Source organism: Medicago truncatula, chromosome 6, assembly GCF_003473485.1.
Source record: "Medicago truncatula cultivar Jemalong A17 chromosome 6, MtrunA17r5.0-ANR, whole genome shotgun sequence".
NCBI lineage: Eukaryota > Viridiplantae > Streptophyta > Magnoliopsida > Fabales > Fabaceae > Medicago > Medicago truncatula.
In genome coordinates this window covers 41228354-41251017 of record NC_053047.1, presented here as the reverse complement: position 1 = coordinate 41251017, position 22664 = coordinate 41228354, and the positions used below count along the sequence as shown (strand labels likewise).

Genomic DNA, 22664 nt, shown 5'->3' with positions numbered 1-22664 from the left:
TGATCCACCATAAAGCACTTGTCAACCTTTGGTCCATGATAGAATTTGGCTGCCGTTCATCATTTTTTATTTTTCTTCCATTATAAGACCTGTCCCACCATTATGAATCCAAATTCTTCTGCCCATGCCACAAGGTCCCTATTCTCGAGAAGATACAAGAAAGTGTTTAAATTGATGATAAATATTTCTTTTGTTATCATGAATGTTCCATTTTTATTTCATTTTATCAATTTGGACCAGAATTATTGTTTTTTGTTTACGATGTAATATTAATCATTTTTTAATTCTACTCCTCTAATTAATAAATGTGTATGAATGAGTGCATTATTGGAGATATAGATTAGGAGTAGGGCCATCCTTGAGAATTCGGAGGCTCGGCTCTGAAAATGAAAAGAGGCCAGTAATAAAATCAAAACATAATTTTTTTTAAAAGAGTAATGTTCTATTTATATTTTTTAAAAGATAAATACAAGGTGCCGTATATATGCGGTACACCCAAATGTGAAAATGACTACCGTATACATGAGGAACCCCCACCTAACACCAAAATCAAGAGGAACTAATTCTAATAATCCTAAAAGAGACCCATCCTTGTGAGGGAATGAAATAATCTTAGGGGGCCTAAGAGATATTAAAGGGACCTAAAAAGAAACCACCATTATACTGGATATAAAAAAAAATAAAAAAATGAGGCCCATCCTTGAGGGAGGCCCAGCTCATTTGAGTGTTTGCACCCCCTCAGGGACGCCCCTGATTAGGAGTACATTAATCCCAGTATTATCTCCGTCTCTAATTATAGGACCCTTTTGAAAAAATAACGGGAATTAAGATAGTTGATATTTGTATTAAATATGTTCGTAATTACTATTGTTTTTACAATTTTATCATTTAAGAGAGAGAGAGTTGATTTATGTTTTCAACATGTTATTTGTTGCTAATTGAAGAAAAAGATGTATAATAAATAGGGATATGTATGTAGAGAAATAATTAATGTAGTTGGAAATAGCAAAATGGTATTATAAAAAAGAATAAAAAAAATTCTCAAATGAGTCTTATAATTAGGAACGGATAATGCCATGTTTATAACTTGTAATCTGTGAATATTTTTAACTTATTTGTAACTTCCTTTCTTCATCAATACAAAGAGCCATTCACTTTTCTCTCACTCATTCCATAGATGCCATGTTTCATTAACATGAATCACCCTCGAATCAGAAGATGATGTATAGAAATATCAAAGCACAAGAAACGCTAAGATCAAAAAGTTACAAAATTCAAATATTACAAATTAAACGTCAACACAATATACCTGAGAGTTTAACCAAAACCATACCAAAAAGTTTAACCATATCAATATGATACCTGAAAAATAATCTTGCTGACCAAATTATGTATGCTTTCAAATAGTCTACATACAAATCAACCAAATCGAACAGTGAATGTATAACTGCATGGAGTTTTTTATGTTTTTCAACTAGAGATTATTGCATATAGTATAGACTTATTTTGAATTCTCTTAATAAATTTTAATTAACATAAGGGGTTAAAATAAATTATGTTTTAGGCTAAACATCTATTTTATAAAATGTAGTCATTATAGTAAATTGAGGAATGGTGATGCCTCATTCTTTATAACACTTCAACACATATCCTTGATGTGCTATATCTTCAAATTTTAAAAAAGAGAAAACGTTGTACCAGCATATATCATGTCATGTTGTAATCGTATGAAAACGTATCTGGATTATACAGAACTAGTGAAGTTAGTCTCCTTTTCTTTTCTACCCATATTTCCCTGTTGAAAATATATCCATTTCATAGTGCCTTAAACGGATTCAGGCATTTCCAAGTACAATTTCCTCCATCTACAACAATTAGAGAGATCAAACCCTAAATTAAGTTGTCCAAGTACAATGTTCTTCATTTGTTTATGGTGTCGGAGTCACTTACCAATCAGACGCGGATAGGAAGCATTATGTAGATATGATAACTAAACTATATTTTCTGACAATAACGACGTAGTTATATTAACCATTAATGTTAGAATATTTACAGCCAACAAGATGCATTACAGATACACATGGTCTACATATTAAAATCTACGGCACCTTAATCCGATTCTAATGACCGGCATAGATATCATGAGACCTTCAGACTATTACTACAACAACAAAAAAGCCCTGCCTTTTTCCTTCTAGATAGGAGAATAAGCAACTTCTACTAGCGCCAGACCTTGAGTCGAAGATCGTGTCATGTGCAACATCCATCAGTGATGGTTCACTAATGTCCGTTGATCTAGACTCCTTCCCCCCTTCCCAACTTCAAGTAAGATCAAGAGGAGCCTTTCGATTCACTCCCTCATTATCATATAATATATACAGACAACCAGAGTTAATGTTTTTCACGAACCAAATATCTCACGCAATACAAATGGATTACATGGCAAAGTCTTCAGATGATGTTTTTCGGCGTAGAACCTAATGAGAACTGAGCCAGCAACCTTCCATGCAAAAGCACATTTAGCAACATCATTATTTGACTTGATGGCATGGTCATAAGTAACGTTATACACAGCCAAAGCCTCATTATAAATCTCAGAAATGTTCTTTGAATGATCCTCAAAGTTAGCAACAGCATCAAATTTCTGAAGAAGATACACCAATCAGCACCTCAGAAAATGGTAACTTCTAAGGAAAGAAAAACTGAAATACTTACCTGCTTATAAATCTTAATGACTTCAGCAGCCTCTTCATTGGACTTCTTAGATGTGTCACGTAAGGCACTACTCATATCAAGCCTATACTGTTTATGCAGTTTTCCCCAGTATTCTATGCGGTCCATGGGTATTTCAACATCAAAACAGGGAAGTTTGCTAATTACTGATGGCACATAGAAAAGAAAAAGGTCAAACACAGTTGAAGCTGATAGATGATGAAGGTGTAATAATGGAATACTCACCAATCCCAGACATATCAGTAGTTTGCCATCTGCAAACCTCGTCGTATATTGAACCCAAGATAGAGGTTGAAGTGAATGATATGTTCCTTTCCATATAGTGAGGGAACATTTCTACATTCAAATTACTTGGAATCTTCATCTGTTGTTGATGGTTCAAGTTAGGAAAGTTAGAGTGGAACTCAAGATTGTGACCTAATAAACTAGAGAAATGCTAGGGTCACACCCACTAACACACTCTTTTAACACACCCAATCATAATCAGCCATGTCATCTAATTTTTGATTTCATTTTACCTGTTAACCGGATTCATCTTTGCCATTTATTTTAATTAATTTTTATAATTTAATCATATTTTTGCTTTTCATCTTCTTTGCATTATCCTCTCACAATTTTCTTCAGTTTCGTTGCTTTCACCCGATGGAAAAGCACAAAATTATCACTTGTCATCACCAACCTCTTACCAACACTATCCATCAGGCTTCAGCAGGTTCTTCACTTATCCTATGTCCGTTCAGATTCTGTAAAGATTTTTCAAGGGATTTTGACATAGAAAATGTTACTATTTTTCTTCCCTAATGAATGTAAGGAAACTCAAGCATAAAGATTGCCGCTAATACAAAAGGGTAGAACCAAACTAAAAATAGAATCAATCTTCAAAGATAACAGATCTAGAAAAAAAGGAGCCTAATGAATAAAAAAATTGAACCCAACTCAATATGTGTCATGAAAAATGAAACCCCTATCTGAAAACGGAATAGATCGCTCGCGGTTGTCGGTCGACGGTGGCGGCCTCTATCAAAGAGCGAGAAAGATGGTGGATTTCACAAAAGAGACGATAGAGCTTGCAAAAACTATGAAAACAACTATAAAGTGTCGAGGCAGATCAGAAAAAAAGAAAGCAATTCAGATTGGAGAAGATTGCAGTTCTTTGTTTTTAAGAACATTGCATTTACCCTTTTAAAATGTTTTTTTAATTACCAAAATCACACAACTTGAAGAACCGGTGACCAGTTAAATGAATAAAAGAAGTGAGTTATTTGGCTGATTATGATTGGGTGTGTTAAAAGGCGATTAGCCCAAAAACTAGAGGCAGACTGTATTGCAACTGAAGAATGATACAGAACTAACCTTTCCACCACCTTTCTTAGGAGCGTCTAATGCCTCATAGTATAAATCAATCAATTTATATATATTTTCCTTTACTTGCTCCTTTTCTATACTTCTGTCATTTGGTAATATCAAAAGGCGATCCATGAGTGCCATCCAACCATCAGCTGCCATACCTATTGCGCTACTGGAAAGAGGAGAAAAATAATTCTAGTAAGAGTCATAAAATTAAAACTGAGAACACTCATACTAGTATCTACCAACTTGACATCTCTGACAATTTCTTTTCCCATTGGTAGTATAGTAAAGAGTAAAAACACTACAATGAAATTGCACTTCAAAGGCCAAATATCTACACTGATTATTGCTACAATAACTATAAAAAGTGTATTTGTTGTGTTACTTATATAGTCAAGACCCATATACATACGGGCATTATAAGGTTGGTTTTCAGTCTACAAGCAGAAGAAATGAAATATCAAGTATATACGACATATACAGGCTTAACTAAGTCCTCACAAACTATTACTTCAGGAAACCAGGATGGAAAACATAATACCATATACACTATATTTGAGCCACATGAACACTGTGATATTGCAAGGTTTTCAGCCTACAAGCAGAAGAAATATTGAAGACATATACAGGCCTTGTTATCATCATGCACAAACTTCAACTTCAGGAAAGCTTAATGACAGTTAATTTTTTAGGAACAGCAAGATTGAAATACTTGAACTTGATACTATTCTATATAACCTTCATAGTCACGTGAACATCATAACACCAACCTTGGTTGGAACCGAGTTTCCAAATATAGTCTAAACAGTGCTTCCTCAAGCTCCTCGGCTGAAAGTTCACTTGGCTTTTTAACACAAAAACTCCTGGCAGAATTGCACGGAGGACTTTCTATCCAAGGCTTGCTGCTCTTGAAATATTGCAACAGCTGAAACATTTCAAAATATAAATGGTTGGCATAAAATAATTTTTAAGTGCTAATTTAAGCTTTAAGAACTCCTAAGCAAACATCAGACAACAAAATGGGCAAAAATATCAACTTGCTGTTCACATAATGGGGAAAATAAACTGAGCGACAGTTTCGTGAAGATAGGAGAATAAAGAAACTGTCAATGTCCTTTTCCCGACTGCAATTCACATTGTCATTTTCTCTGAAACAAACTTTAATCAAAAACAAATATATACTTTTTGAATGGAACTTTACTTTTAAGATGGCAATTGACAGTATTATTGTTTACAGCAGCACGAGGAGCAAAAACCAGTGCATTAAAAATATTGAATATCAGAGAAAGAGGAATTGAGATGTAATTCTCATTTTATTGTTGTGTAAAAATCTGATTTACATAGAGAGCTGCTATTGATTTATATACAAAGTTATAAAACTATTGAAGTACTGTAACTGATGTAAAACTAATAACTAGGGGAGAACTAACAGACTTCTCTACTATAAATGAGATAAATTAGCATCTTTATTAGGTAATATCCCCCCACAAGCTGGACTGTGTATGTCACAAAGGCCAAGCTTGGAGATTAAGGCGCCAAAAGCGGGCGACAGCAGCGGTTTGGTCAGCACATCAGCAAGTTGAGCAGAAGAAGGAATAGGAAGGAGATATATAAGCCCACTTTGGATTTTCTCACGGACCACGTGACAATCAATCTCAATGTGTTCAGTTCTCTCATGAAAGGTGGGGTTGTCAGCGAGATAAATAGCAGATTTATTGTCACAGTAGACGGAGGCAGGTTGTGAAAAAGTAACATGTAGATCATGAAACAAATATTGCAGCCACTGCAATTCACAAGAAAGGCTAGCAAGAGCGCGATATTCGGCTTCAGAACTTGACCAGGAAACCGTAGATTGCTTCTTGGACTTCCAAGAGATGAGAGAAGAACCAATAAAGACACAGTATCCAGAAACAGAGCGACGGGTAGCAGGGCAAGATGCCCAATCCGAGTCAGCAAACCCAGACAACTTCAAAGGAGAATTGGCAGAGAAGAAAAGTCCCTTTGCTGGGCAACTCTTCAAATATTTCAAGACACGAGTAGCAGCCTGGAAATGAATGTCTTGGGGGCGAGAAACAAATTGACTAAGTTGCTGGACAACAAATGCAATATCTGGGCGAGTTGTAGTGAGATACAAAAGGCGGCCAATTAAGCGTCTGAAAGCAGATTCATCATGATACAAGGGAGAATCTGAATCATGTAGTTTCATGGAAGAGTCATAGGGAGTAGAACAAGGCTTCACAGCAAGATGGCCACTGTAAGAGAGCAAATCCAAAGTATATTTGCGTTGATTGAGCAAGATACCACTCGGAGATCGAGCTATCTCAAGACCAAGAAAGAAGCGAAGTTTGCCAAGATCTTTAATACTGAATTGTTGATCCAAGAAAGATTTTACATGTTGTATTTCAGTGAGATCATCACCCGTGAGGACAATATCATCCACGTAAACTAGAAGTGCTGTTATTTTTGTACCAGAAGTCTTTGTAAATAAAGAGTAGTCAGCAGAGGAATGTTGGTAACCAATGGAAACAAGAGCGGCTGAAAGTTTGGCATACCACTGTCGGCTTGCTTGTTTAAGGCCATAGAGAGATTTGTGAAGCTTACATACTTTGGTTGTCTCTGGGGAAGAGTTGGGAACCATAAGGCCGGGCGGGAGTTTCATGTATACCACTTCATGAAGGTCTCCGTGGAGAAAAGCATTATTGACGTCAAGTTGCTCAAGAAACCAACCTTTACTAGAAGCCAAGCTGAGAAGAGCTAGTCCACACCTTCCATTTGAGTGTAACCCTTGGCGACAAGACGAGCTTTATGACACTCAATGGTCCAATCAGCATTGAATTTTACCTTATAAACCCACTTGCACCCAATTGGAATTTTGCCCGGTGGCAGCAAGAGCTGTTAATTCAGATTCATAGCTTCTATCCAACATTCAGATTTACAAGCTTGGGTGTATGTTTGTGGCTCAGTGGTGGAAGATATAGTAAGACAATAGTTTTTATAAGGGATATCACATTTATCATACGATAAAAAGGAAGAAATGGGGTAAGCGGAATTATCTGATCTGATTGGTGCAGAGAAGAGGTTAGAAGACTGCAGTGATAATCTTCAAGATAACTTGGTTTAGTTTTAGGTCTTGTAGAACGTCTCAATGCATCGGTGATAGGAGGAGGAGGAGGAGTAGAAGTCAGAGGGGTAGACTCAGATGAAGCAGAAGCAGTAGAAGATGGTGTAGGCAAATTATTAACCTGAGTTGGTTGATGAAGGATGGAATCATACTCGCAAGAGGGGTGAGATCGTAGGAATCAAAGGAAGTTTGGTGACTAGATGAAGTAGAAGATGTGAGAGGGGAAGAAAAAGGAAACTGACTTTCATAGAAAATAACATTTCTTGACAAGAAAAAGGCATTGGAATGGATATCATAGAGAAGATATCCTTTGGTTCCTTCTCTATATCCAAGAAAGACAGATTTTCTAGCACGAGGATGGAATTTAGAACGGTTTTGTTGGATAGTGGAAGCAAAAGCTAAGCAAGCAAAGACCCGTAGGTGGAGAAGTGTAGGTGGCTGTTTATGGAGTTATTCATATGGGCTTTAATTGTGCAAGAGAGGAGAAGGAATGCGATTTATAATATGCACTGCATGCTGTACAGAAAAATGCCAAAAGAAATAGGAATTTTTGATTGAAAGGAAAGGGCTCGGGCAACATTAAGGATGTGTTGATGTTTCCGCTCAACAATGCCATTTTGTTGAGGGATTTCAACACAAGATCGATGATGAATAATGCCTTTAGCTTGATAAAAGTCAGACATCAAGAATTCAGACCCATTATCACTTCTTAAACACTGGAGATTACGGTTGAATTGAGTTTCAATGAAAGAAATAAAATTGGTGAGATGTTGTCTAGCCTCACTTTTGGTTTTCATGAGAATGATCCATGTAAAACGACTAAAATCATCAACTAGTGTAAGGAAATATTTATGGCCAGAAATGGATGGAGTGGCATATGGCCCCCAAATATCAGCATTTAATAGATCAAAAATATTAGAAGTGCGAGTGAGACTATGGAAAAAAGATAACTTTCTTTGTTTTGCATAATGACATATATCACAAGGAGATTGAGATTCTTTAAAATTCACAAAGGGAAATTGTGATGAAATACATTTATGTATTGAATCCAATATATGTCCTAGTCTAGTGTGCCAAATGGAAGAGGTTTGTGCGGTGTCCCTGAGTGCTTGAGAGACAAGTTACAAGAAAGACCAGAACTAGAACCATAATCTTGAAGTTGAATTGATAAAGGTTTCAACACAAACAGTCCTCCAAATCTCTCAGCTGCACCAATCATTGTCCGGGTTGAAATCCGCAAAATGAAACAACCATTAATGGTGAAGAAGACATCATAAATTGTGGTGTCTAAAAGCTGGGTGACAAAGATCAAATTAACATGGAAATTAGGGATGTAATAGACATCATGTAGAATAAGGGATGGAGAAAGTTGCACGGTGCCTGAAATTGTGGCAATGGTTTTCTAGCCATTAGATAAGGACATAAACACAGGAGAAATTGTGTGATAAGAGACAAAGTTATGTAAGGAATGTGTGATATGGTCAGTGGCACCAGAATCTACAACCCAGTGGTCAGAGATCTTACCAAAAGTGGGAGAAGAGGATGAACTTAAAGCTGCAGGATTAGATATAACAGAGTTGACAGAAGGTTGATTTGGACTAGGATTCGAGGGTGTTGATGAAGCTTGTAATGTTGAATGTTGTAGAAGCTGTAAAATCTGATTATACTGCTCTTGAATGGTGTTGATAGTAGCTGGAGTGGGATTGGCGTGGCTTTCTCATTGTGGGGCATTAGAAGCAGTAGCAGCAACATTTATTGACTTAGAGTTTTTTTATGTTGATAACCAGGTGGATAGCCATGTAAGGAAAAACATGTGTCAATAGTATGATTGCGTCTACCACAATTAGTGCAGGTTCGATTATTAGAACCACGACCTCCATAATGACTTCCACGGCCTCTGCCGCGACCACCATGGTGAGCAGAAGCGAAACTCGAATAATTATTGCCAGAATTAGAAGTAGTTTGCTGAACCTGCATAATAGAAGACTGGTGATCGGCAGAATTATCAGTAACAGTAGAAATTAACATCTGTCGTTCTTCTTGAAAAACCAAGGAGAAGCATCGATCAATATCAGGGAAAGAGGAATTGAGATGTAATTCTCATTTTATTGTTGTGTAAAAATCTGATTTACATAGAGCTGTAACTGATGTAAAACTAATAACTAGGGAAGAACTAACAGACTTCTCTACTATAAATGAGATAAATTAGCATCTTTTTTTTTTTTTTTGGTCAAGGCATCTTTATTAGGTAATAAAAAAATACTTTCATCAAGATTTTAAAACATTATTTGAATGAACAGGTAATAGAACCAATAGTCTATAAAGCAATATTTTTTACAAGCATAAAAAGATCTAGTCAAACACAAAATGCACAATTCCTTCGAAATGAATAGATCCGGTAAAAACACAAGGGTGTAAAACTGAAATTTAAATTGAAACCTGAGGATTTTTGGAAATCCAGTACATGTCACCATCAAAATCACCTCCAGCAATCTCATCTGCTATGGAGCGAGGTCCAACACAAGGGAAAAAAATTGCATATTTGCCATGTCCAACATAAGATTCTAACTCCTCAACATATGTGGCCTGCATTTTGTGAATGTCTCCAAAATGTAAACCTGGATTGCGATAAACCAGCACATCCCCGGTAATTTGGCCATTTTCACTACCAAAAACAACATAAAAATAAAAAAAATAAAAATAAAAAGCAGTCAACAAAAGGCATGAAAGTGTGAGAGGAGGAACATAAGTGTTACTCAAGCAGTAGTAAGTGGGGAAGGGGCACACATCGAAAGGAGAGGGAGAATGACGGGATGGGGACAGGTGGAGGAGAGAGTGTGATGGAGATATTTATGCTTACTGAATAATGCAAACTTGATTCGGTTTCAAGCAATGGCTTTCTGTGGGGTCAACAGTCCCCATTACGTAAAAGCAGTCTTCTAAATATAGTTTGCCTGCTCTAAGCCTGTTCTTTTCGGTCTTAGCCAGTATAGATAGATGATACCGCATAAATGGCTCATCAAGAGGAATCCCACATAAAAGCATTCCCGCAGCATTGTATTCATCCATTTCAGCATGGTTGACAGAAGCTGCAAGTGCATCAACAATTGAAAACCAATGTTAAGAGAGATTTCGGCGAATTTTAGGCGGTAGAATAATTAAATTAAAATCCCAATAAACAACAGCTTATCTTAAATACGACCAATGTGCATGTTAGTATTTGATAACTAGAAGTATGTACGAAAACTACCTCTGAGGGCAGCACGTTTATTGGTGTAGATATGCTCTGCATCTTCTAAATTTCTCTTAAGTACATCCATGAAGAATTCATTTGGAACTCCTCCAAAGCTTAGAAGTGCGATCAAATATTTTGATAAGTAAGCTCTATTTGGTTTTTGGCTGAAACATAGATGCTTCAGATCAGTTTGTTTTTCAAACATTACAAGAAGAAAAAAAACATTCTGCACTCATGAATACAAAAGGTTAGTCTAGCTCCTAACAACTTCTAGCATTAAGAAAATTGGTTAGGCAACTTAGAATCAGCATATCAAAATCAATGATAATGTATAGTTCTATGAGAATTAAATTAACTGTAATGGCCAAAAAATTTCCTCCGGATTACAAAAATAAACCGATGTAGCCAACCCCGCCGAATATGAAAAGGTTTTAGTGGTTGTTGATAAAAAAAGTGCCGTCTGTTCTAATTTATTCTTAAGAGATTCCTGCTTTGACTGGGTAAACCACGTTGGTTGTACACCAGACAAGGGGCACAAGCAATTGGTCCCTGCAAGGTGAAACCTGAAAATGCATGTCTACCCAATGTAATGCTCCTGTGATCCATCACAAAATATTCGTGATGGCATAGAATTTTTAGAATGCAAATTTGTTGTGTCAGTTAGATTATATGATAGGACAGATACCCTGTCAACCTAAGCTCTTGAGATAAATAAAATAGAAGGCTGATATACAAGATATTATGATGTGTTAAGCAAATAAAATGAAACAAACAATGTTATGCCTACACCTTTCAATATTCAATAATAGACATATATATAGACCGTCATATCAACAAGTATGATCAATATATCCCCCCAAAAAGCCCACCTAACACCCTAGCAGCAAGAGTGAATGATATCAACCCAGTCAAATTGAAAAGGTGAAATACCTTGTAGTTACCACCTCCAACGAATTTAAACTTGGAATATTTGTCAAGCTATCTGTCTCCACCTTAATCATTGAAGGACGAACTTGTATTGTATTTTGAGGAAGCTTCAAGATTCAAATATTCAATATCATAGTCAAAAGCAGCATAGCTAAATATGAACTAAACAAAATAATACAAACGACTGCAAAAGAAGCTGATTAACAAAGCGAAAAACTTTCCAAATTAATAACTTTTCAAATGGATAAAAACTGTAGGCATTCTTTGTGATACCAAGGTAGCTCCCAAACATAAAAGAAAATTCTACCGTACAGCTTCAAGACCAATGTGCATTTGATGGATTATACACTTTCAACAAAACCTCTCGCATACTTCCCTCCATGACTACCAAAATTATATTGCTAATTATTATATTAAAATGTTGCCATCTAAAGTAACAATTATCAATAACATGTTTCCAAGTTTCAATTATCACTAAAAACCAGTGTTTGCTAGTGGAATTAATTGGGATGAAAAATATTAAAAGACCAAATAATACAAAATAATGACATAACGCAAATAATTATTTTTAACACTCATTAACCATGAAAGCTACAAAACAACTCAACACAAACTTAGAAATAGATTAGGTCTTCCATTATGTGCTTGTAAAAATAAAATATACTTTAGTATATCAAATTCCTTGACAAACAGAATCATTAAAAAGAATACCTTTCTGTTAACCAAAAGAGTACCCTTCATTGCACTGCCCATGTGAAAGAGACGGCACTGAATCAGCAGTGGCTTAATAGGAGGAAAAAGGGATTAAGTTATGTTCTATTAATGTCCAAGCATATTACAAATGCATACATATAAAACATGTCATTGAAATATGAAACTGGCAAAAGAAATACAAGGCACCTACTGGCTGATGTGTGCTGAGTGCTGTAACTCCCACAGCCTGACTCGTATCCTGATCAACCAAATTGGAAATTTCCTGAAGCCAGACACAGCGCATAATCAATTAAAAAGGAATTAGATCATAAAATCATTGAAATATATCAGAGCAAAGGATTGAAATTTAAGTTATGGAGAGAATATAACAAAAGCAGGAGCAGAATAAGAGAGACTAGGAAAAAAAGAAAAAAGAAAGTTTACAATAAAAAAATAAGAAAACTATGTACAAAGATACTACTGTCTAAAAAAATTAATATGTGCAATCACATATGATCAGGAAGGAACATAAAGAGTAGCCATCCAAAAAATTCTGGCCTATCCCCTCAACTTAAAACTCTAAAATATTGTAGGAGTGTGTGGTTATCAAAGTTAACAAAAACTTCCCACCAATATTATGTAAATCACATCAAAATCATTAGGAAAAAGAAGATGGCATGAATAGAAAGCAAATAAACTAACAGGAGTAACTCATGCTTTATCCTTGCAAATGAGTAGTATCGACATGAGAATCAAGAAAACTCTTGATTAGAAAAAAGTAAAGGAAGCCAGTGAGTGGTTATGATGAACTGAAGCTAAATAAACAATGAGACGATGATGAGAAAAGTAATAGTGAATTCATAATACAAATTTTTTTTTAGTAGATTTTTAACACAATTACCATTAACTGATAAACAAAGTTAGCTGAGCAAAATATAGCAAAAAAAACAAAAATTTGAAAGAAAAAGGACCTTAATATATGTATTTTTCGTGTTCGTTCCTTTGAAAACATTTTGAGGGCAGAGTTTCGCCAAATCTTCAGAAATGAACCCAGTTCCGTCAGTGAGAATACATTCTTTCTCGTTATGATAAACAACTTTGCCATTTCCATCCTAAACCAGCAAAAAGAAATTAAATCACAGAACTATATTTTGCTGCAAGCATGTCCATAAATTATAGTACCTATTAAGGTGACTTAAATAATGACTATACCCGACAATATTCATCTGGTATTTTTTGGACAACAACAGTTGTAAAGTCAACATTAAGCGTATAGGTCTTTGACAGAATTAGAGAGAACCTGATTAACTATGAGGTTAGTACATGGGACCAAATATATTTTGAGAAAGTGGATGAAGAAAAACATAAAGAATCTTTAAAAGATAGCATCAACACAAATACCATACCTAGCCATATACTTTTCAATACTGGGTAACAAGTGTGCATGCATAAAAAAAGATCTACAATCAGACATTGTCTTATTTGACAAGATGTACGATTCCCTTTCATCTGCAGAACAAGATGATTCTGTCCTAACAAAATAACATTTGACCGAGGAAGCTGTTGAGTCCTCCTTCTTTGCTTCCTTGCCACCATCTTTGGAAACTGTTCAATTGATAGAAAATTTTAAAACACATACGTAAGTCACCAATGGTTTCTTAGACAACTAAAGAGACAGCAACAGACACGGGTCAATGACATTATGATGATTTAAGAATGCTTTTCACAGCAAATGACTGAAATGGGTCAAAAGCAACCCAAGGTAGAAAGAACGGAAGGCAGGCAATATTCACTTGGTCATAAAAATTAATTGGAGAAAGTCATAGCAATCCTACAGAACCTATAATTACATCTGATAGAATAATATTTTCAAAGTTGAGATGGTTATAATGGTAACCAATAGAATTGTAGCTTGCATACAGATTAACTCAATGTATGATTATAAGGATGACATATAATTAAAGAACATACATTATTGGGCAAACAAAATTCAGAAATGTGGTAAAAAAAAATTAGTGTGCAAGTTAAGACTGCTGAGAAATAGGCAGAGAGTATAACGAATAACATAAAGTGGGAGGAAAACAGATGCAAAAGCAAATGGGAAGGGTTGTAAACATGCAGCCTAGATCATATGTTGCATGCACTAAATGAAAATGAAAATTTCCCAAACTAATTACATCGTAGTCGAATAAAAAATTACCTGGATTCAATATCATAGAAACCCTAAAATAGTCTAAATAAATAAATTAAAACTAACAAGTAACAGGATTACCAAAAAAGCGATACAAACGAAGACCAACATGGATCCCTTCTTTTCCGAACCTCCCATAGAGCTCATGAGCATCTTGCACAATTGTATTTTCCTTACTTTCATTCAGATCCATGAATTTAACAACTAGAACATTGTCATCACCTAGTGACTTCTGCAGGTGTGTTCGTGTGGATTGCCAAAAAGGGCCCTAAGTAATTCAATCAAAGAGGCAATAAAATAAACCACATTTTCTGCAGGAATATACAGTTGAGTAAGCAATTAAAATATCAACCATATACAAATCTGCACGAAGTTTATTGATTCAGGACATTAATTTTAATGCATTAATTAATATTATTATTACTTAATAATCTATCAAATATAATTAATTCTACAAAAATTGAAACATTCATAGCATCAAAGTCATTGAATAGTGAAAGAGTTACAATCACAAAGACAAATTTCACAGGACACAAACCCAAAGGAGGAGAAAGACATGCAAACCTTGAACCTTAAGCTCCCATTTGGAGAAACATGGCACTCGTATCTAAGTGTACTGCCAAAATCCCATTCAAGAGACTGCAGAAAGAAACAAACGTTGCAAAATAGTTAACAACAAGAGATAGCCAAAAGTGCACAGGAAACAGCTACAGGTTGGTATGTAGCATTTTCTACCGAGAATGTCTCCGACGGTTAAAACCAGGTTTTAGTTTCAACATCAGGTGATATCCAGTAGTTCAATACTTGCAACATAACCTCTAATACATGTTCCTTAAAACATTGATATGGGTTGAAATTCACCTGAGTCCCATTAAATAATGTAATTATGATGTTTTATTTGGTGAGACCCATTATCGAAGCAGTTCAATCCATTCAAATTTTATTCAATATTAAACAATATGTAGATTGTAGAGTCCCACGGTATCACGGCTCTCCTATTTTCAAAGTAGTTTGATCCACAAGAATATTATCCAATGATAAACAATAAGTTGAGTTTGCTAGAGGGACCTCATATCAATGTTGTTATTTCCAGACCACGGAAAAAGCAGTTAGTTCAAACTCCACAGTACTACGGTGCAATAGTGTTTTTATTGCCGCTACTTGACAACACTGCCTTGTATTCAATACTTTAACAAGTTAAACCTGAACAACTAACTATACTATTTGGAACTTCTAGCATTACTAAGCCAAAATCTAAAACTACCATAACTGTTTAACATTCAGGTTCGAAATAATACAAATTTATAACTTATATCATCATCATCACATAAAAACAAGGAAAATTCTTTAAAGAATTTTCATTCAAAAATCAAATTCATTTCAAATTAGTTAAATACAAGAAAATGACATGAGATTAAATGATTGGGAGTTGGTATGTATCCAACAAAACTCCAGGTATTGGAGTGTTCACGTAACAACAGCAACAACAAATGAATCAGTGATCATAAGATAGTGTTTTACCGATCGGCGATCTCTATAGTCAATGCACCAGTGTTTCCCAAAAGCTTCCCAAATTTTACTCTCAAAATCTCGCATCGGCAAATCCTTCAAGCTTCTAACATATTCAGCCGTCACAACCTTTTCAATACTCTCTCTGTAACACACGGAAAAAACCAAAACCACACATTTAAACAAAAAACAGTTTTAAGAGTTATGCTATTTGACATCGAATTTTGACAAAAAATTACATGGTTAACCTAGTTCAAATATGTCGTTAATTATATTCAGTAGCTGGTTAATGGATACCAACAATTGTCACGGCTCATTAATTAACTACTAAACACAATGAACCATGATTTTCAAGTGTTCAAATATACACGTACGTAATTTGCATGTGCTCAAATATACATGATATTTGCTCAACCACAATTTGTTCAAATAAATAAAACACTTCAAAATCATGGTTAATAAGGTTCGATATCATGTTTAATTGTGTTCAGTTGATGATTAATGTACGAAAGACTTGTTTTTTATTATATTCCTTCGTTAACAATCCAAAAAATTTGTCAAATTAGACGTTAAAAAATATTACGTCAAAATATCAACTCTCAAAGTCCACTCCTGAAACAAGTTTACAATATTAAACCATTTATTATCAATTAGGTTTCTATTAATTAAAACATCATAAAAAAAGGTTTCTACTCCCTCCATTCTTAATTCTAAATTATAAACACCCTTTAAAAAAATGGTTTAGTATTATTTTTCGAAACATAACCTTAATATTCACGTACAAAATAGACATATTAACTTCACTACTAACTTTTTTTAATAAATGTGAAATTGGTCCGAGGGAAAGAGTATATGACTCACAAAAGGACTAATATGGGTAAAATTTAACATAGTAAAGACAAGACCTTTATGAAATATTGAAAATTTGTACTTAATACTTATTCAAGAGTGCGAGTCTTCAGTAAGGCCTATTTTTTAGCATATAGCTTATGTCTTATTTGACCATAAAAGACCCATGTGGCAATGATAGTCAACCATTTTCTCACGAACTTATAGCTTATTTTTATGAATTTATAGCAGTTTATGACAAGTTAATTCAAGTAATTTATAGCTTAAAGTTTAATAACTTGTAACTTTTTATCTCAATTTTACCCCTACAATCTTGATTGAAATCAACTAAATGCACATCTTTTTATGTCATTTCATATTAATACACTACTTAAACTATAAACTAGCTTACAAGTCATCAACTATAAGTTCATTTAATATAAGCTAACTTATCAGTCATCGATTATTTTTTACCAAACTGAGCCTAAGGCATCCGCTATAAGCAAAGCTCGTAAAAATAAACTATAAGCTGAGGTAAAATGACCCATATCAAAAAGGTACTTTTTCATAAGCTATAAGCTCAAAAAACAGTTCTTTTTTACCAGAGTCTTAACACTGAGTGTTTGACCAGAGAAAAAAATAAAAAATAAATAAAATAAAAAAGAAGAGTTTAAAAGTAGTTACCCTCCAGCATAACTTAACATCAAAAACGATTTTCGAAACTCTAACTCTCCCAACGCCGTTAAAACACCAGAATCCTCCAACAAAGGAAATGCTAACGGAGACGTTTGAAACTGTGACGGTAATGGAAATGACTGTGACTGTGACGGTGATTGTGATTGAGAAGAATGTTTATTAATCATGAAGAGAGTGAAAGCATTAAAAGTGGTTCGAATTGGTGTATTGGAAATAACATTGAGAATTTGAAGAGCTTGATTTTCTGCCATCGTTGCGAGGAGTCGTATCGTTGAAGGATCGAGTGGTGGTTGTGATTGTTTCACGCATATTTGGTTTATTAGATTTTCTACGGATGCCGGAAGTGTCACCGGTGGTTGCTCCGTCGCCATAACAAACTTTCACGGCAAAAACAGAGTATGAAAATTGAAATGAGAAGAGTGAAAATAGAAGAAGATGAAAAATGGATATAAATAAAAAAGAAATAATAAGAAGTGAGTGAAGTAAAGTGAAGTGAAAAGACATGACGCTGCATTACTACTTCAGTTCAGAAAGAGAACAGTGAAAGTTGAGAATCTTACAAAGCACGACTCCCTTTTAGTTTTACACGTGTGAGTGTGAGTGTGAGAGTTGGTTCAAACTTCAAACGCGGTTCAATTATTACAACGAGGAAAAACAAAACATGGCTAGGGAATGATTTATACTCATGTTTGTTATGAGGTTGAGAAAAAAAAATATTCATGGGTACAAAGGTTCTGGGAATGAAGTAACTTCCCATAACTTCCATTATTCTCATGTAAAAGATGGGAATGTGCATTCCCATGATATTATGCATATATTTAAAAAAAAATGTAACTTCCAATTTTTTTAGGAATGTCAAGTTATTTGCCAAATACTTTTTTTAACAAATACCCGAGAATCAAATTTTCATATTTTCATTCCCGGATATGTTATTCCTGGAAATAATTTGTGTTTCCCAAAAACAAACGCGCCCTTAGTGATTTGAGGTATTATTTTTTTTGTTCTCCTTGAAGTAAGTTTTATGCAAAGATGTAAAAATAATTCTCATTGGTTAAAAATTATGGAGAAAATGAAAAGGAGGACAAATTGAATGCAATTTGCATTTAATTTTACATTGAAAAAAATGATTTGTTTGAAAAAACATAATAATAGCATAAAAGTTGGTATTTTTTTCTTATATTTTGAGATAAAGAATATGAGATTTTTTTGCTTATATTTTAGAACGGATGGAGTATAAGTTAAGAAGTTAAAGATAGAATTATTTTCTTGGAAATTGTGTATTCAACATTACAAAAGTTGAAACATTTATACTTTCAATACAAAATTTATTATTTATTTCCTTTTATAGCTCCTGAACTTGTGCCCTTAAGGAACAAGTTAACAGGACCCATTAAAAAATGATTAAGGATCTCTTTGTAAGTTATAAGAGCAAATTACACAATGGAGACATCCATTCTTTGGTTCTTAAATGGGTCTCAAGTGTATACATTACTTATTTATTATTTTTTAATAGTAGTACCTAATAAGTATTCAATCACTCCAACACAAATCTCACACAAAATTCTTAAATGAAATCCACTAATCAACTATCAATAACTTTAGGAAAATGTTAATTGGTGTCTCCGGGACAATGGTTAAAAAATCAAATATAACAGTATTTGTTGTCAATGCATTAAAAGCTTAAAAAGTGTCATTTTTGAGTTAAAATTTCCTCTTTTGGCTTCCTTAACCAGTGCCCGGGGGAACTTATTAACAAGACTCACAACTTTATGGAAAATGCTAACTTGTGCCCTTAAGGCAAAGGCACAAGTTTATGAATCAATTATAGAAACATTTTATTGAAATGTTTGTATTACATTTAATTTTTAATTTTTTAATAAATTGAATGGGCAAAATTTTAGGGAATATGTCTTCTTTTGGGTTTCTTAACATATGCTCTAATGGCACAAGTTAACACTACCCTTATCATAAGTTTATAACTTATCTCACTAGCTTATTTGTTATTTTCAGTTAGTATTTAAACTTATAACTTATAGCTTAGGTGAGTCTATAACTATTGAAGATTTAACTTAGGCTTCGTTTGCGAGTTTGGAGGGGAAATGAAGACTTTGAATGGTGGAAAATACGAGGGAAAATGAAAAAATCTTTCAAAAAATTTAAAAGATTAATTTTTTATAGAATGATAAATTAAAGAATATGATTACTATATTTTAAATTTTAAAAATAATATAACAACATAGATTAATTTTGAATAATTCATATAAACCCCCCAAAGCCCTCCTCCAATACAATTGTTTAGTTTCCCCAAATGAGGAAGGTTTACTAAGAAAAGTTAATCCCCCAAAACCTTTCCATACCATTTTCCTCTATTTATTCCACTTGCTCATTCTTTTTTTTCCCAAGTCTTCCTCTCACTTCCCCTCCACACTCACAATCAAAGCTTTAATGTTAAAACCTTAATCACAAAGGTGGTAATATAATATGTCTAAAGTTATTTTTTTTGAACAAGCCAAAATGAGATATATATTAAAAACAAAAAGTCTTGCTCTCAAGCACAAGGCGTGCAATAAGAAGCAAAACCAAGTCACAACAAAATTACAACCTGTTTGTAACTAAAAAAGAGAAGCGAGAAAAAAAACCTCAGCCTATCCCTAAACAAGCAAGGGGATTTTGCCACCATAAATGATAACCAAAAGGAAAGCACACATTTTTAGCTTTCAACCAACGAAGAGAATACAACTTAACCTTTTCTAAAAGCTGCACCATCGTATTGGCTTTGTCCGCAAATAATCTTTGGTTCCTTTCATTCCATATAACCCAAATGCAACATAACCAAATCAAATGTAGAAACGATCGACGAGGAGCATAACCACCTAAAGAAAAAATAAATTGGTGGAAATGATCCAAAACCTGATGAGGATCCACTGAATAAACACCAATCCAGGACTTTACAAGATTCCAGAGATTGCCAAAGACATTACAATGTATTATTAAGTGATCTATTGATTCTTGTTGACCACAACCTGACATGCACAGTTGATTTTCATGAGAAATAACACCTCGACGCACCAAGTTATCCTTTGTCGGCCATCTATTGCGAATGAGACGCCAAGCGCAAATAGAGACTTTTAAAGGGACATTCTTGTGCCATGGTACAATCGACGCGACATCAGCATCCTGTATCTCCTGCCGCATAAGCATTTGATACGCTCCACGAACCGTGAAACCAACTACGGTGTCCGGTCGCCAAAGCCACACATCTGTCACAGATTCCTGCAAAGTAATGTTAGTCAACAAATTCCTAAGCTCCACCGCTAATTCCTCCTCCCAGGCAAACAAACGACGTCTCCACCTCCAAGCCTCCCCAATCTCTCCCCAACCTAAGGCGTGCATAGCCCCCACCGTCAAATCCTGGTGAACTGATAAATCAAAAAGTCTTCTAAATCTCTCCATCAATGACTCATTCCCCACCCAACAATCCGACCAAAAGTAAGTGTTAAGGCCGTTACCAAGACGTTTAAAAATATTAGCTTCAAACCAACTGTCACCTTCAACACCTATCCCCTCTCGAATTTTAACGATTTCCTTCCACCATGCCGACCCTAGCCTACCACCCTCTCTAAGCCGCCCTCTCTCCTCACCATAACGGGACAATAGAACTCGAAACCACAACCCGTCTCTATCCACTACACACCTCCAACACCATTTAGCCAGAAGAGCAATGTTAAACTTTTTCAATCTCCTTACCCCCAAACCACCAGCCTCCTTACTCATACAAACAGTATTTCAGTCAACCCAAGCAATTTTCCTATTATCCTCACCCCCACCCCAAAAAAAATTAAGAAGAATAGATTCGATGGAAGAGATTATACCTGCGGGAGCTTTGAAAAAGGATAGGGCGTAGACAGGCAGTGAAGACAGGACGAATTTAAGAAGAATCAAACAGCCCCCATAAGACAAATTATTACACATTGGTTAACATTAGGTTACATCCTAAAAGTTAGGGTTTAATTCATTTTAGAACTATATTAGTTTATGAACATTCATAAACGTATAAAAAGCATTAATAACAAACATTAAATGAATAAAACTAAGTAACTCAACTGCATTCAAAAGTACTCAACAAATTTCATAGTTTAAGTAAAGGTCATTTGCATGACTTGATCTAGCAAACTAGCTATTCATGATAACTAAACGTAAACAATGCATATGTAAAGAAATACATGAATAAAAGATCATTGTATGACGACTCCTCGCTCTAAGATGATTTTGGTTTCCCTTGGCCTTCTAAATCTCCTCACTTGCACGACACACTACTCATAGTATGCATCATGCATGTACTTGTAGCTGATCCTTCAACTTTTCTTCATCTCTTCTCGAATTTCTCCTCACTAAAACGTTGGTGGTGACTAGACCCGAAGAAATCACTTGATATTATTCTTATAAGAAAAAACAAAAGGAAAAACAGAAAGCAAAAAAAGACTACTCTCTAGAAAAGAAAGTCTCAGTCGCGTCGATCCTAATGAGATTCAAGAGGTCATCCGGAGGGGTGGAATGGTAAAGTCTAAGCTTAGCCATGAAATCCAAACATTGATTTCCTTCCCTAAGAGTGTGGTAAACAATGACATTATTATGCTCCATCAAATCTTTCACATCTTGAATCAAAACCGCATAGACATGAAAACTCAAATTAGGACCCTTAAGGAGGTTGATATAGTGCAAAGAGTCGTTGTAGCAAACAAGATCCTCAATATTTACGCTTCTTGCCAAAATTAGGCCCTGATAGATAACATAAAGCTCAACATATAAGATGTCTGATGATTCAAGAATATATCCTGAAAAACCTGATAAATAAAATCCAGCATCATTTCAAATGACACCACCAAAACCTGCTCTCAAAGGGGTGCCCAGGCAACTACCATCAACGTTAAGGATGACAGCCGAATGGTTACCATTGTTCCACTTTATGAGAATCTCATCTGACGTTATTATGGGATTAGAAGCAAAACAAGATATGAAGGAATCCACCATGCTATGAATGTTGTAGGAGAGACGAAAAAGAGGCCAATTCTCATTACTTAAACACATAAGATTACGGTGACGCCAAGACCACCAAACCGTAACGGCGAATAGAAAAGAGTGAGGGCCCATAGACCCTTCCTTCAGCCAGTCAACCACATCTAGATTCGCAAAGAAGTTCACATCATGGAAGCCAAATAATACTAGAAAAATTACAATCACGAACACAGTGAAGGAAAGTCTCATCTTCAAGACCATAACGGGAGCAAAGAGGCGAAGGAGCAATATTTTTATGGTTGAGCAAATAAGTATTAATATGTATTTTGTGAAATATATAAGATCAATACATAATACTAATAAAA

General features: G+C 34.8%; 1 protein-coding gene across 2 annotated transcripts; it reads right to left on the bottom strand.

Annotated features, from left to right (window-relative positions):
• Window positions 1-2019: 2019 nt before the first annotated feature.
• LOC25496960 (probable RNA-dependent RNA polymerase 5) lies at window positions 2020-17750 on the bottom strand. Of its 2 annotated transcripts, none has more exons than XM_039835036.1 (18): window positions 17272-17750; window positions 15772-15904; window positions 14815-14889; window positions 14332-14518; window positions 13466-13664; window positions 13272-13359; window positions 13031-13171; window positions 12271-12318; window positions 12078-12149; window positions 11370-11473; window positions 10455-10603; window positions 10065-10293; window positions 9644-9869; window positions 4854-5008; window positions 4087-4252; window positions 2959-3097; window positions 2716-2879; window positions 2020-2644 (listed from the first exon to the last, which is right to left on the bottom strand). In XM_039835036.1, the coding sequence occupies exons 1-18, from the start codon at window positions 17652-17654 to the stop codon at window positions 2402-2404; spliced, it is 2901 nt and encodes a 966-aa protein (XP_039690970.1). In that variant the 5' UTR covers window positions 17655-17750; the 3' UTR covers window positions 2020-2401. The 2 variants fall into 2 exon arrangements, with proteins under 2 accessions (XP_039690970.1, XP_013453163.1); XM_013597709.3 differs by having other exon boundaries at window positions 12271-12342; window positions 17272-17749.
• Between the last annotated feature and the right edge of the window lie 4914 nt (window positions 17751-22664).

Coding starts and splice junctions, on each gene's coding strand:
- LOC25496960 (XM_013597709.3), bottom strand. CDS start 17,654: ATGGCGACGGAGCAACCACCGGTGACACTTCCGGCATCCGTAGAAAAT. Junction 13,665..14,331: donor TCGTTTGTATCGCTTTTTTG/GTAATCCTGTTA, acceptor TCAATTGAACAG/TTTCCAAAGATGGTGGCAAG. Junction 11,474..12,077: donor CTCTTTTGGTTAACAGAAAG/GTATTCTTTTTA, acceptor TGAATCTTGAAG/CTTCCTCAAAATACAATACA.